The sequence below is a fragment of the Equus asinus genome, chromosome 2 (assembly GCF_041296235.1).
Source record: "Equus asinus isolate D_3611 breed Donkey chromosome 2, EquAss-T2T_v2, whole genome shotgun sequence".
Lineage (NCBI taxonomy): Eukaryota > Metazoa > Chordata > Mammalia > Perissodactyla > Equidae > Equus > Equus asinus.
The window spans coordinates 113,072,393-113,087,448 of NC_091791.1; the positions used below are offsets into that span (position 1 = coordinate 113,072,393).

At 47.1% G+C, this 15,056-nt stretch overlaps 1 protein-coding gene across 1 annotated transcript; it reads right to left on the bottom strand.

The window, feature by feature from the left end:
* Positions 1-5,671: 5,671 nt before the first annotated feature.
* SELENOS (selenoprotein S) lies at positions 5,672-13,635 on the bottom strand. Its single transcript, XM_014854205.3, has 6 exons — positions 13,455-13,635; positions 12,614-12,748; positions 10,797-10,903; positions 8,165-8,254; positions 7,985-8,063; positions 5,672-6,263 (listed from the first exon to the last, which is right to left on the bottom strand). The coding sequence occupies exons 1-6, from the start codon at positions 13,528-13,530 to the stop codon at positions 6,184-6,186; spliced, it is 567 nt and encodes a 188-aa protein (XP_014709691.1). The 5' UTR covers positions 13,531-13,635; the 3' UTR covers positions 5,672-6,183.
* Between the last annotated feature and the right edge of the window lie 1,421 nt (positions 13,636-15,056).

Here is a 15,056-nt window from a genome sequence, read left to right on the forward strand (position 1 = left end):
AGATATGGGTTGACGCAGAGGAGGCTAACTTTGAACCTCTAAATCCCTTTGCCTCAGCCCCAGCCAGCCTCTTCCTCCATAAACAGCTTCCAGTGGACGCAGCTGGGGCAGCTGCCTCTCCTGCCGATGCGGATTACCACTCAGGACTCACCCCACCGCTCCTCGTTGCCGCCAGGGCCATAGAAGAGTTTGATCCCACCATGGCCCAGATGGAAAAGTACCAGGCCTGCCGAGGGAGGGCAGAGCTTTCCATTGCAAAGTGTGGCGGGAGCTCATGCATCATGCTGGCCAAAGCAGTGCAAAGTAGTGCACTCCAAAGGAGTCAGAAGGAAGAGGATGAATTATAAGGCTAGCTGGAGCCAAATTTCTCAAAATGAAATCTAACGTTTAATGTGTTGGCTGGAGCACCTGAGAATGGTGTTCAAATCTGCGAGGCCCCATACCTGAGGCCTGCAGCCAAGGTGGCCTAGGCCTGAATGGACTGCATATATGGGCTCCCTACAGCTCGTAGAGGTCAGTCTCTTGGGCAAGGATGGGGTGGAGGGTGGATAAGGAGGGGCAAACAAAACTATCCAGCCCGCCCATCATCACTATCCTAGAGTCAGTCTTGAACTCAGCCCGTGCTCTTCGAGAACGCGGGGGCTCTCCTCACCAGTGCTTTCTTAACGCTCTGACGAAGGCACGCCCTCTGGGCCATGTATGGAGGGTATCGTTAGAGGGCACACACAGGAGACCCATGCAACATCTGTGTCACCTGAGCCTTTGGATGACATCCTCTGTAACAGGCCAGGGAAATTCCAACAGTGCACCATCTGACTGTAGGCCACCGTATTAGCCTCCTCTGCTGCTGTAGCAAATGACCACAAACTGGGTGGCTCACAACAGAAATTTATCCTCTCACGGTTCTAGAGGCTAGAAGTCCCAAATTAAGATGTTGGCAGAGCCACACTCCCTCGGAAGCCTCTAGGGGAGGCTCCTTCTTTGCCTTTGTCAGCCTCTGGCAGCCCCAGGCACTCCTGGGCCTGTGACTGAATCACTGCAATCTCTGCCTCCATCCTCACGCGGCCGTCTTCTCGCGCTGTCCATCTCTTCTCTTCTTATAAGGACACCAATTGTTATGGGCTGAATTGTTTTCCCCCAAGTTCATATGTTGAAGCCTGACCCTCCAGTACCTCAGCATGTGACTGATCTTGGAGACAGGGTCTTTAAAGAGGTAATTATGTTAAAATGAGCCTTTAGGGTGGGCCCTACTCCAGTCTGCCTGGTGTCTTTATACAGGATTCGGACACACAGAAACAGGAGAGATGAGCATCCACACAGCAAAGACCATGTGAAGAGGCTGCAGGAGGGCAGCCATCTGCAAGCCAAGCCAAGGCCTCAGCAGAAAGCTCGCCTGCCAACATCTTCTTCCACTTCCAGCCTCCAGAAGTGTGGGAGCATAGGTTTTGTTGTTTAAGCCCCCCAGTCTGTGGTATTTTGTCACGGCCGCTCTAGCAGACTAATACCCTGATCACACTGGGTTAGGACCCACCCTAATCCAGTATGACCTTGTATGACCTCATCTTAACCTGATCACATCTGCAGAGATCCTATTTCCAAATAAGGTCACGTTCACAGGTACTGGGGGTTAGGACTTCAGCATCTTTTGTGGGGACACATTTCAATCCGTAACAGCCACATTGAGTCACAGCATCAGTTAACTGGCTTAGCAGATATTAACATCCTCCCCACCCCCAGCAGGGGCTTCAGCTTCCAGGTGGGTTCCACCAGTGAGAGGCACTGGCAGAGACCGGTGGGTGGGAGGAGAGTAGGGTCAGAGTGTCTATTCTGGTTCCTTCTCGCGGGGTTACTGCGAGCTGGCTGTCTGTTGTCTCTGTCAGGCGGCCTTCTCCACACATCCTCTCTACAGGTTCCGGTAACTGTTCCCTCCATGGACCTTTAGGCTTGCCGGGTGGGGAGAGGGAGCAGGGCATCAATGGCTCCCCCATGTTGCTAGCTGCGCCCAGCCCTCGTTTCCCTAAACCCCATCTGCACTCTTGCAAATAGCTCCTTTACCGACCACTCCTCAGTCAGTCAGTTAGTGCACCATGTTTCTTGCTGGAACCCGGACTGACACAGGCCATTTTCTAGGCTCCTTTAGGGATTAGGATGAAGTGTATTTGTCAGAGCAGGATTCTTCACATTTGCTGGGGATTCTCTTTATTTTAAATCTTGGGGATGATCTTCAAGGATCAAGAAGGGGCAGCCTTGATTCAGACTGGAGATTTCATAGGCTGAAAGACGGCTATTACAAGACTGGTGAAGATTTCCAACACTTCTGCTGCAAATGCTAGCTTCTCCCCCTGGCTGCATTTCCTTTCATTGGGAGGCGGACCTCCATCTTTTGCACTGGGACTGGCCTTACGAAGTGCTTTGGCCAATGAGATGGTAGAAAATGTGAAGCAAAGAAAGCCTTGAAAAACTTTGGCACACTGTTCTTGGAATTAAACCATCATGTGAACAAGCCTGCTAGCCTGCTGGTGATTGAGAAAGACATGGCCCAGTCACCTATTGCCCCGGCTGCTAACTAGCCAACTGCCAGACATGAGTGAGGCCATCTGGGCCCAGCCAGCCACTAGCTGACCAAAGATGCACGAGTGAGTGGAGCCAAGATCAACTGAGCCAAGCCCAGTAGACATCTAGGGGATAAATGGTTGTTTCAAGTCATTAAGTTCAGGGTGGTTTGGGACACTGAAAAAGCTAACGGATACATCTTCCAAATCAGAGGCTGTGATGGCAAGCTCATTTTTTGATTACAAATCCTATTTTTACTATGGGGTTTGCAGACTGTTTTGATTATGGTGAGGAGAGGCTTGAAGTGAACTGAGAGGAGGTTTGGAATAAATGTTTCAAAATGAAAGGGGCCTACTCTGTATCAACATTGGCAGACATTTACTCCCGAAGCTGGTCTTGCGGCATTGTATTACTTCCTCCCGCGATGCTAAAAAGTCAGCAAGGGGCCAGTAAAATTGCCTGACATTTGCTAAGGCCTGTGTTTCCACATGACCAAGTGGCCCCCAAGGAGGACAAACTACTGAGGAGGGTGTCAGGAACTGGTACTAACACTAAACACTGGAAAGACTCTCCCGGTTCGTGGTGATTTATTCCATCTCTAAATTATTTCCTGACATTTCCAACTCCTCCATTCCACACAGGTGGAATGTGTGGGTACAGAGTATCGATAAGTGAGGTCCCCCTACGTCAGATCATTTCTCATTGCAGCCTGTATCTTCCATCTGTAGCCCTCATCACAGTCAGTCACTTACTTCTGGAACCATGCGATGCTTGCCTTTCCCCAACAGATCTCAAGGCCCATGAGGGCAGGAGGGCACACGTCTGTGCTGTTTACAGCATCTTCATCTTTGCCAGACGTACTCTGAGTCTTCAGTTTTTCCGGGGCACAGCATCTTCACTTTCCATCTAAGTTCTTTTGAGATACACCATTCGAATTGGGGTATGATACGCTGACATTTTATCTCCAGCTATAAAAACCCATTTGCAAAATCACTAGAAGAGGCAGCGGTACACTTGTGGTATACATGATGCCAGTTACATCGAGTGGTCTTAAGAGTGATGGTTACCTTCTTGCCTCGTCTAATTCCTTTTGTGACTTCCTCTAACTCCAGTGTTTAGAGGTCAGGAAGGGGAGGAAAAAAGCAGCAAAAGAGACTGAGGAGCGGCCAGAAAGGTAGGAGAAAACCAGACAAGCATGGAGTCCTGGAAGTCAAGAGCATAGTGTTTTTCAAGGAGGGCTTGGTTATTACAAATGACACTACACTGAGTACTGAGAATGATCCATCAGACTTAACACCACGTGTGACCTTAAGAAGAGCTTTGGTGGAACAGATGGAACAGCAAACGGAGGAAGAGGAATCGGAAAGAGAATGCAGAAAACTTGTTCAAGGAGAACACTAGTGGCCCTGGGCCCAGCTGGCAAAGGAGAGAGGTGTGGGCAGTCATGGGAATAAACCCCAGAGTATGTGGTGTTATGGAAGGCAAGAGAAGAGAAGGCTGTAAGGAGGGGTTAAGTGCTACCAGGTCAAATAAGGTGAGACCAAAAGCTCCACTGGAGTTTGACATCTGATGACCCAGTAAGAGCATCTTAAGTATTAAGCAGAGGATAGGGTGAGGAACAGATGATGAGTGGAGCCAACTCAAAGCCTGTTCTACAGGAAAGAGCACCAGAGGGAAGCAGGGCAGTACCTACCTCCTAGGCCTGCAGTGAGGATTAAATATGACCGTGTGTGGCTGGCACAAGGGAATTGCTCTTCAAATGCTAACCACTACGCAGAGGAAAAAGCTTCCCTCTCCCCTTCAGAATCCTAATCACTTCTCCACAGGACACTGCGTCCTCCACCCCCAGCCAAAAGTGCTAGATGCAAGGTGGGCATTTCAGAATCAGATACTTCAGAGTTTAAGCACTGTTTCTTCCCATGCGCCTATGACTTGATAATTTCTAAATTTAGAGAAAAAATGAGGTTTGAGGGAAACCAGTGACATACTAAAACATACCCTTCTACTTCTGAAATGAATAGTTGAGAGTTGCCTAACACAAGTTTTCAGCTACAGAAAATCTATTAAAGGAAGAATTATTTAAAAGTTCCTTTATATCCGACAAGGGAATCTCTCTCAATATAAACAAGCCTGGGTGAAATCTGTGAATCCAAGTCTCAAACTTCCCATGCGGTAAACCTCCTATGTTGGAGGAAAGCCAACCTAGTTAACAACTGGAACCTGAGATGAAGGTTCAGGGGGTCTTCTAAACCTCACTAGACTCACCCTTGTTCTCACTGACCCTCTCCTCCGCCCGGAATCTCTTCCAATTTCCTCCAGTCAAAATTTAACTCAAATGTCTCCAGACTCAAATACTTCGTCTTGCCTATTCCAACCTTTGTCTGTAATCACATGTTTTTCAGGTGTCGTGTTTTCACTCCCCTCAACTCTCCCCAAGAGATTTTAAGTCCGTTAAGACCAGACTACTTTTTCCTTTCCATGCATTAAAAGAGCAAAGCATGTAGTATTTCACACATATCAGATACTCAATAAATGTTGTCCAATTTACATATGAGACCATTCTAGAATACTTTTCCAGCTAATTACCACTAATTCTGCAGGTTAATTTTGTTCCTTCTCGTGATCTAGACTTGAGAGTAGGGATCAGTAAACTACAGGATGCAGGCCAAATCCAGCCCACGAGCTAAGAACCCTTATGTTTTTGACAATTCTTTACAAATGTAAAAACCAAAGACTATGCAGCCTGCAAAGTCTAAAATGTTTACTCTCTGGCCCTTTACTGCGCATCCCTGACAGCCTCGAGACAAGAACGTTGCAAACGACTCAGGGCGCAAGGGCAAGGGCCAACAGAGCTCTTTGAAACCCGGCTGGCCCATGAGGCACCTCCAGACAAGATGTTTCTTTATCCTATTAATTCAGCAACTCAACTCCAAGAGCACAATTTTAGGGATAAACCCCAAGGAGTCTGCCACTCGTCACACTCATCACAGGTGAGGACTACTGAGAGGTGAAATAAGTAATAATAGTAGGAGGTTGTGAACGATAAAAAGTTGTTTAATGTTTCATAGACAAATTCAAGTTCATAAAGAAATTTCCTTGAATAAAGATGCTAAAAATGTTCTTTGCAATTTTTTTTTTAATATTTATAGTTCTTTTACAAAGTTCTGTACATAAAAATAAATATACAGAAACAACCCATCAACTGTCTGCATCAGTAATCCTCGCTGGTGGGCTCACCATTTACAAGGACGACATCATTCAACGCAACCTGTCACAGAGACTGTCCTACCAGCAAGGACTTCTAACTTGAAGAAGCATTACTAGGTCTCTCTTATCAAGATCGCCAATCACTCGGGGGCCTTTACCTACCAACTAGCACTTACCCATGAAATCAATGAATGCAGTCACTGGCTTTAACAGAGTGTGACCAACTGCCACTACTGCCTAGTGCAAATGTCTATACCCTATGCTGACTTCAACCCTTAAAGATGCACGTGTAGTTAGGAACAGAAATAAACCCCACCTCCCCTTGGCTAGTCACTGTGAAAAGTGTGCGTGTAAGGCAATTGAATTGAGGGTTAAGGATTCATCTTGTTAATGTCAAAAGTGACACTAACAAGATTCTTAGCCTCATCCACCAGATGACGGGCCTCTGCGTCCAGGTCTCCAGGAGCAGGCTCCACCTCCTTCACCAGACAAAGGGTTGTAACCTGGGACAAGACAGAGGAAACAGTACTGGAAATATTCTATATGGAACATGAAACTGTGAGCCTGACGCATGAAGTACTGCAAAGATATGGATTCTATTCTCATTTTTATAAAACTTTAAGCTATCATATGAAAAAAATACTTTATAGTGTGATTGCAGTTTGAATTGACTTTCTGGTGAGAATAAAAGAAGCCATTCAGCTTCTTGGCCTTAACTCCCCAAAACACGTAAAAGCTCCCCAAAACGCACAAAAATTCTGCTGAAAAAACCTCTCAAGATGGCTGGATTTAAGTATATGAAGGCTTCTACTGCAGTGCTTAACAAAATGTATACATCAAGTAAGAACTGTTCAAGATACAAAAAATAAGTTAAAAAAAATAAAAACAGAATGGAACTTGCCACTTCTACCAGTCAGAACTGGGTAATCTACATGCCCAGGCCCCCACCCCTATGCCCGCCCACTCATTAGCTTTCCAAAGTTAATGGACATTTGGTGACCAGGTTGAGGGCTCCTGCTCCAGGGCCGGCCAGACCTTAAATGAGGTGGTTTTGCTCCTTACTTGCTGTGGGATCTTTGGGCAATAACGCCCTGTGCCTCAGTTTCCTTATTTATAAAACCAGGCCAGTCAAAGCACCCAGCTCAGGACTGTTGGGAACACTGAGAGGCCATGCATGTAAGCATGTCAAGCATTACATTTTCTACAATTTCTTCCACTCCTCTCCTAAAAATCACCACTGTTTGTTCTGAAAACTAGTCTTCCAGCAAAAAAGTTTTAAAATAGCATTTTCTTTTCACACATATCACCCCCTGAGGGGCAGCCCAGCTTGTCTGCACTGTCTTAGAGCCCGTGTCCAGCCTCCTAACAGTCCTCTAAGACGCCATCTAGGCTTCCATACCTCTGCAGTGCCTCCCTACAGAAACGCCTTCTCCTCCAATGGAGAATAAAGTCTTTGGCCTAGAAACGGGTCCTACACGAAGTGTTCTAGTACCTTTGCCCTCTCCTCCCTCAGGGTTAACGTGGACTCTTAGCAGATCACAAAGGATTACTTATTTTCATTTGTGTGTGAGTCCCATCTTCTCAAAAGGACGTGAAGTCCTCAAGGATGGGACAGAGGCACACTGCTGCAGTATCACCTAAAGTGCTGGGGGTGGGGTGTGCACACAGAAAAAGCTCTGAAGGGACACCCATCCATGTCTCCTTGAGAAAGTTATTTGCAAGAAATAAGCCCTGGCTGGAAAGACCAAAACCACTGTGTTCCAGTCCCTTGACACTCATCTCCAAGATGGGCAAACCACTCTTCATCCTACGGACCTCTCCCCTAGAGGGCTGTGTGGGATCGAGTGAGAATACTCAAACACAAGTGTGATCATTCCGATTATTTCCTGAGGGCCTTGACTGACCTTTTTTGATTTTTTACTGAATGTTTACTTTTTACTGATTGGACACTGAGGCCAAGGAGGTTACAGGCTTCCCGGAATGGAAACTGCACCCACATCTTTGCCCCGGGCCCACTGGGCAACAAAACTCAGCAGGTTGGTGACCCCCAGCCACTGAGGGTGGCTTTGCATCTGTTTCTTTTATTTAATCTTCATAATCTTAAACTTAGGAATTAGTCTCAATTTATAGACAATGAAACAAAGAAACAGAATCTTGTTTTTAAAAGATAAGTACATCCTGTAATTGTTCAGAACGCTTTAATGTTCAGTACTTCGGTACTTACCACCTCCCCGCAAAGGCTTTCTGTCGGATTTTCGTTTGGGGATGACTGAGGAAGTGGAGGGCCCAGGACTGTCTTCTTCCTGTTTAAACATACACCGGCTTAAGGAGCTATTTAAAAACATTCTACTCGACAAATCTTCGTCTACCTGAAAATGTCCACGAGGCCAAAGTCTAGAATCACCTGAGGCCCTCTTGCGTTTCTTTTGTAACTTTTCCCTTCTTGCATGCTGTCCCACATTTCAATCTTCCGTCTCCTTTTTTCCTCTTCAAGCTGCAAAAGAATCGCACATTGTACACGATGAATTCAGAAGTGGCCATCTTTCTCAAAGAACATGCTAATTTGAACAATTTTTAATAAAAGTGTCCTTCAAAACAAACTTTCCCCTGCATTTTCGCCCATTAACAAAACTGCTGCCATCCAGTGGCATGAGTTTCAGTCTCAGACGGAACCTCTTGTTTTTGTACACTATTAAAGATGGCAAAAAGTGTCATGAAAAAAAGAATACCAATTCAGTTCTTCTGAAACTCGCCCTTCTAGAACATTTTTGGTAATGTGGAAGAACTCTGACTTGAGACGGGCGAGCGTGGCTGGCAGGCCTGCTTTGTTGCTACCTGGCTGTGTCACCTGAGGAAAGCCACTTAAACCCTCCGCTTCGCAGGCTATGAGGACCCAAGGAGAGCAGACTTAAAAGTGCTCTGCAAGTGAAGTGCAATGAAACATAAGGGAAGCTAATCTCAGCAGAAAATTCTGCCCAACAACAAGCACTTGAGAAAGCTCCTAATCACAGTTAGCAGGTCCCCGACGAGGGGGTGGAACACTGCGCCCTGCATCTTCGTCTCTGCTTCCTACTCCTTGAGCAGCAGCATTCCTGCCAGCAACTGGGTACCGCAACTTAAGCGCACACAGAACCGCTCATTCCCAAAGGAATGCAGACCCACACTGCAGTTCATTCTAGTTCCAATTAATCAGTGATGTCACAAGGATATGTGAGAATATGCCTTAGAAAGCACATATCCAGAAATTTTCTCCATGGCTTTCAGAATCCATGGCTGCTAAACCCAAGTACCTGTCACCTCATCTTCCAGCCTCTGCAAGTACAGGAAGCCAAGGAGTAAACCCCCTCTGGACCTGAAGGTAGTTTTACATTCCTAGCTAACATAGAGAGCATCACGACGGAAGACAGCTGACAAACCCTGAGACCACAAATAAGAAAGGTGATTTAACTGTGAGTCAGGCAGACTCAGCTTATTATTAATTTTTTTCTAAGTCCGTGAGACATATGCTATAACAATTTTAACTGAACATAGGCTTTTGTCCCAAACTTTTCCAATTTTAGAAGCTTATACAATAATTTTCAAAAGTGATCTTTTAAAAGACTTTTTCAGCTATTATCAGCAAATTCAATAAATGATCAAGCTATTTTACTAATAACACACTCAAAAAACTCAGACCCTGAAGTCATTAATTCTGACAAGTAGAAGGAATTCAACCTATTCTATGGCTCTAGAAACAAAAATAATTAAATGGTTGGAAATCAGCAAAGAAAAAAACTAACACAGAACTGCTCAAAAATGGCATTTATGTATATTATGCTGCCACTTCTATGAAAAAAGATCTATGCACGTATTTATATATGGATACAATATTCCTCGAAAAATATCTAAAAACTTAATACGGAATGCTTAGACAGGAAGGGATACGGGAGCAAGGAGGGCAGAGACAATTTTCATGGTATAGACTTTTATATCATGACATTTTTTTACCTCGTGTGATTTAAAAAATTAAATAATAAGAATGTGATATTTTAACATTTTAGGTTAGTGACTGTATTTAAGTGGAGGATGGGCAACCAAGTGAACACAGAAGCAGGCCGCTGAGACGGTGACCAAGAAGGGCGAGGGTGTGCAGCAGGTGTGGCCTTGTTCTGTCCTTTCCTTCTGGGCTCCAGCCAAGCTGGAAGACCAGCCACGTACTGGATGACCATGCAGAAACAACAAAGGCCACTGGCAGCAGCAGAAACACCGGAGACACAGGCAAGACCAACTTCTCAGCTGCCTTAGAGCTAGCACAAGCTTCCTTCTGAGGGGATAAAGAGGGGCCCAGAAACATCTGGACTGAAACTAGAGAGCAGAGTCTACATTTGGTGGTTTCAGTTTCACAGACTGGGTCAAATCTGGTGGGTGATCTTACTCCTGTGAGGAGCAGCACAATCCACCTGGTTGCACAGGTCACTTCCAACAGCTGTCCTTGGTTCTGCCTCCCCTCCCCCCTTCTCCCTTCCCCTTCTACTTTCCCCCAACCAAACCAGGTGCCTTAAAAAAAAAAAAACCACTCAAAAACTCCATCTCCTACCCCCCATCTCAACCCTGGGCTTAGCCCATGGCTGCCCCCCATGGCTCTCCTTCAATCCACTGAAGAGTGGCCCCACCAAGCCAGGTCATGCGAGACACACGGCTTGAAACAGACAATGGAGCAAGAAGCTGCATGTGTTCCCTGTGTGTCTGGTGGCATGGTACCTGGACACAGTTTTGCTGGGTGAAATAATGCTGTGAGGGAACCACTAAAAAGCAAGAACATAAATAAAAGATGCCTTTCTAAGAATATTTTCCCCCTAAAGAGTAAACTGCACAAAAAAAGCATGCTGACCAATACTAAGCTATGTGGAAATGATTCTGCCACAATCAGTTGTTGCCAGTACCCACCCTAATGGGCACATGCGCATGCATGCATGCACACACACACACACATTTTTACCCACTAAGCCTCAGACTATTTCTTAAGACCACCCATTCAAACTAAAACCAGCTCATACCTGTCTTAGTTTTTCTTTATGCTTTTCAACTTGTGCATTTAATTCCTCTTGCATTTTCAAACGAGCAGCTGCTAAAGCCTCTTGTCGCTTAACAACAACATCAGGTTCTAAAATGTCAGACAAAATTTCAGATAAAGCACCTTGTATTATATATAATGGGAACTCTTGAGGGTCCATATTATTAGAAGTATACAAGAGTATAGATGTCAGACAATGCAAAAATCTATTTTCACATGAATAATTCTACCCTTCTGCATACATTTCACTGCTCTAAGTTGACCAAAATTCTAGCTGCAACCAAAGAAAGTTTTCTGATCATTAGCCATCAACTTGCCCACATCTATACCAAAAAGAGATAAAGATCCTCAAGTATTTTATCCTACAGAAAAGAAAGAAAAATCCTTCCAGCTAGCATTGATAGAAATGCATGCCCTAGCTTTATCTATGTTTTTATCTAGTTTATAAAACAAAGCAAAATTATATAAATACACTGTAAAGTTCTTTATCTGCTCATCTAGTCAGACCGCTGTGTTAAGGTCCACCGAGGGGCAACCACACAGTCTTGTGACTTATTTTGTAAACAAGGAAACAAACTAGAACTTATATGTTTACAGGAGTACCATCCAAAGTATAGGTGATCTTCAGTATCTACAGACAGTTAGTAGTGGGAAAAGGCCACTTAACTGAATCCTCATCAAACAGGGGTCAAAATGTCATGGTCACAATAGCACTGGCATCTGTGTGTGTGTGTGCATGCTGGTAGAGATGACCGGAACTTTATCTTTAAAAACACAATAAAATTATAGTTCCACTTTACAGGAATGTGAATTTTGGTAACATTTGTAACTGTTGGGTCATTCTTAAAATAAAATCAATGAAGCACAGTTATTTTAACCCAATTTTTCTAACAAAATTGTACAACAGCACAAAGTAACACCTTTCACTGCACACGTATTTTTTGCAGTGCTTCACAGAAACAATCCTCTTTTGAAGCGCCCATCCTATCATCATCTCAGGAATCTACTCTTCAGTTGTCAGCAGGTCTTACAGGGCCGGCACTTCACTTGTAGAAATGGCTGTACCAGGTGACGGAATCTCTTCCCTAACACCATTGTCATCACTTCACGAAAGCCTGCATCTTATGCAAGATTTACGATTGTACTTTGTAGTTTGTTGATGGAGGTACAGCCAACAGTCAAAAAGACAGAGAGAATGGCAGGATCACTGGGTTTCACCGGAGAGGAGAAAGGTATACTGGAGTAAAGGGCTTTTCAAGTCTTTCCACTAACGACTCCTTTGTGCAATGCCCTTTGCTTTCCTCCCCAACCTCAGTCATCCTGGTGACTCAGATGAATGACAATTTGTATTTAATTACGCTGCTATTCTCAAAACATGCAATGTTTCTTTGGGATATGTCCTCAGAAACTGAGCTTCTAAGCTAGTCAAAAGGCTACTGTTACAGAGGAAATGAGTTTCTGGAACAGCCAAGCATAATCTGAAATCAAGTCTGATGAGTAAGCTGTGAAGATCAAAATGCAGCGGACAGGAAGAACTGAGGCTGTTTCTTGTCACCCACGCGGTGCTAGAGACAAGACATGCAGTGCATTCCCTACACACTATCAAGCAGGTTTTCCATCTTGTTAAAACCTCTGGAAAAAAAAATTATTGCACTTTCACCAACATCGATTTCAGAAGCATAAATGGTTTTCCTCCCATACAAATTAGGATCAGGTACTTCTCGCTCTTCACAATAGACTAACAAACGCTAAGGGCAGTGGGGTAAGGCCCTGGCCTCCCTCCGGGTCTCCCGCACTAACCCACGGCCGCTGCAGCTCGGTCCAGCCGCCTCTGCCGCAGGGCCCTCAGCCGGCTGGACAGCTTCTGGAAGAGCACGTAGAGGAGGATGCAGCTGAAGACCAGGTACCAGCCATAGGCGGCCAGCAGGGAGCCCACTGAAAAGACACAACAGTTTTCAAGAAACTAAGAACGATCCTGCTACCGGACTTCTCCATAAAATCCACGAGGACAAAGGAAGCGCAGCTCCTGCCCTCAAAACCCCCACGGGCAGGCTGAGCAAATGGCCTCCCAAGTAGGCAGTTAAAACAAAAGTGAGAAGTGCAGCAATTCAGGGGTCACTGAAAAGGCGCTTCTCAACCATCTGGGGAGTCGGGGGGGCAGGTCCGGGGGGGCGTAGGGCAGGCAGCCGGGTTTTGAGGGATGAAGAGAAGTTTATCCGACTCAGGAGGGCAAAGCTCTGTCAGACCTAGGGAACACATGGTTATCAGGACACAGCAGGGAGAAACGGGAGGCCGGACAAGACAGACCACGCCGGGAGTCAGGTGTGGACGGCGGGGCGGGGGAGCCCCGAGGCCGGGAGGCAAACGCTAAGGACCAAGTGACCCCAGTAACCGCAACCCAGAAGGGCTCGCTGTGCGCAAAGTGAAGGAATCGCGCAAAGCCGGACCCGAGGGCGCCGCCCAGGGAAGTACGGCTCCGGAGGCCTCGGCGCGCGCTCCAGGCTCGCCGCCCGGCCCTGCGAGCCGCGCCAACGCCGGCTGCCGGCCAGACCTCCCCACGCCCGCCCGGCGCGACGCGGAGGACGACCCACCGAACATGGCGGGCGGTGGCGGAGCGAGCCCGCTGCCCGCGGCGACTCACCCGTGACGTGCAGGAAGCGCAGCCCCTCGGCCTCCACGGCCGGCCGCGCGGACAGCCGCTCCTCGTCCGGCTCCATGGCCGCTGCCGCCGCCGCCCAGCCGGGCCCCGCCGCGTCAGCTCAAGCCTCGGCCTCACGGCCCGCCCCTCCGTCCACGTGGAGCGCCGGGCCGCGTCCCGGCCAATCGCGGCGCGACCCGGCCCTGACGCTCGGCCTATCGCAGCGAGGGCGTGGCCGGGGTGGGGCGTGGCCGGGGCGTGGCGTGGCGGGGCGGGGCGGGGCGGGAGGGACGCGGAGAGCCGTGGGGGCGGGGAGAACCCCTGGGCGGGCCGCCGGACATCCTTATTTGCCCGAGAGAGGCCGCGTAACTGACCTCCTGGCAAACTTCTTATCGAATGTTTTCCTTTGTTCTGATTGGACACTAAGGTCACGGGACGCTAGGGGCTGCCTAGAAACGGGATTTGCGCCCACATCTTTGTCCCAGGCAACCGGGCTCGGCTGGTTGGCGACTCCCAGCCATTGGGGTTGTTGCCGAGGTCCACCCCACTGAAGGTTAAAGGTGAAATAGGAGGAACCTTCCCCTCGTGCTGCCGATGATACCTTTTAGGCTAAGAAAGTCCCCTTCCATCCTCAACGGTTCTTTTCCCCTGCAGAATCAAAACCTCTTGGGAAAGAATCGCAGCAATGGCTCCACCACGGACTGAATCTTACGATGTGTCACAAGACATTATCACAGTTATTTATAATAGTGCCCTGGCTGTTTCCTCTGCCTGCAATGCCCTCTTCCATTCCCTTCCACTCCTCACCTGTCACCAACCGAATTTCTGAGGTCTACCTTAAGCACTCTATTTGAAATTTGACTTTGAGGTTTTTTGGGAGGCTTTGAAGTGAATGTCTTACCTAGCTGCGTCTCAAAAGAAGGGTTGAGAATTAGGAATATAACTGAAAAAATACCGAGCAGCTGACAACAGAGCGCGCAGCCGCCATCGCCGCGAGGAGGAAGGGCAGGCATGCATCCACGCCAATCGAACACCGCCAGCGACTCCACCGCTGCTTCCCCCAGAGATTGCTCAACGGGGTCCGCTCCGGGGACCACGCCGACCTCTTCAGCGGTGTGTCAGGAAGGCAATTTAAAGGAGATTCCTATTCATGAGGGTTCATGGGCCATGGCAAAGAAAAGCCTGAAAGCTCTTCTTCACCTGACAACAGACTCCTCAAATTGGGAAACCAAGGACTCTAGATTTCATCAATTAAGGCTGTGAAGACAGCCGTTGATTTGATGAGTTTAAGAGGAGGAATTTTATTTCCTCCTTCTTGATGTTTCCCTCTCACTTGTAAAAGATGAACCCTCAGTCTTTGCTTTGAGGTGATTTCTCACTTGCTCTGGCGTCTTGCAGAAACCCAATGTGCTAAAACTGAACCACTTCTTGGGATTATGGTTGCAATACTTGGTCTAGGATCAGCTTTCAATATACCTTGTATGTAAATAATGATAAACTAGGATGATCAGTGTTGCCTGACCTCTTTATACTGCAGGCATTAGGTACAGTGTATTGAGGTCACTGTCCATGGAGGCAATTGGCCAGGACATCTTTTCTCTCAGG

Coding starts and splice junctions, on each gene's coding strand:
- SELENOS (XM_014854205.3), bottom strand. CDS start 13,530: ATGGAGCCGGACGAGGAGCGGCTGTCCGCGCGGCCGGCCGTGGAGGCC. Junction 8,064..8,164: donor GAAACGCAAGAGGGCCTCAG/GTGATTCTAGAC, acceptor ATGTTTAAACAG/GAAGAAGACAGTCCTGGGCC. Junction 6,264..7,984: donor AAAGCCTTTGCGGGGAGGTG/GTAAGTACCGAA, acceptor GTCTTGTCCCAG/GTTACAACCCTTTGTCTGGT.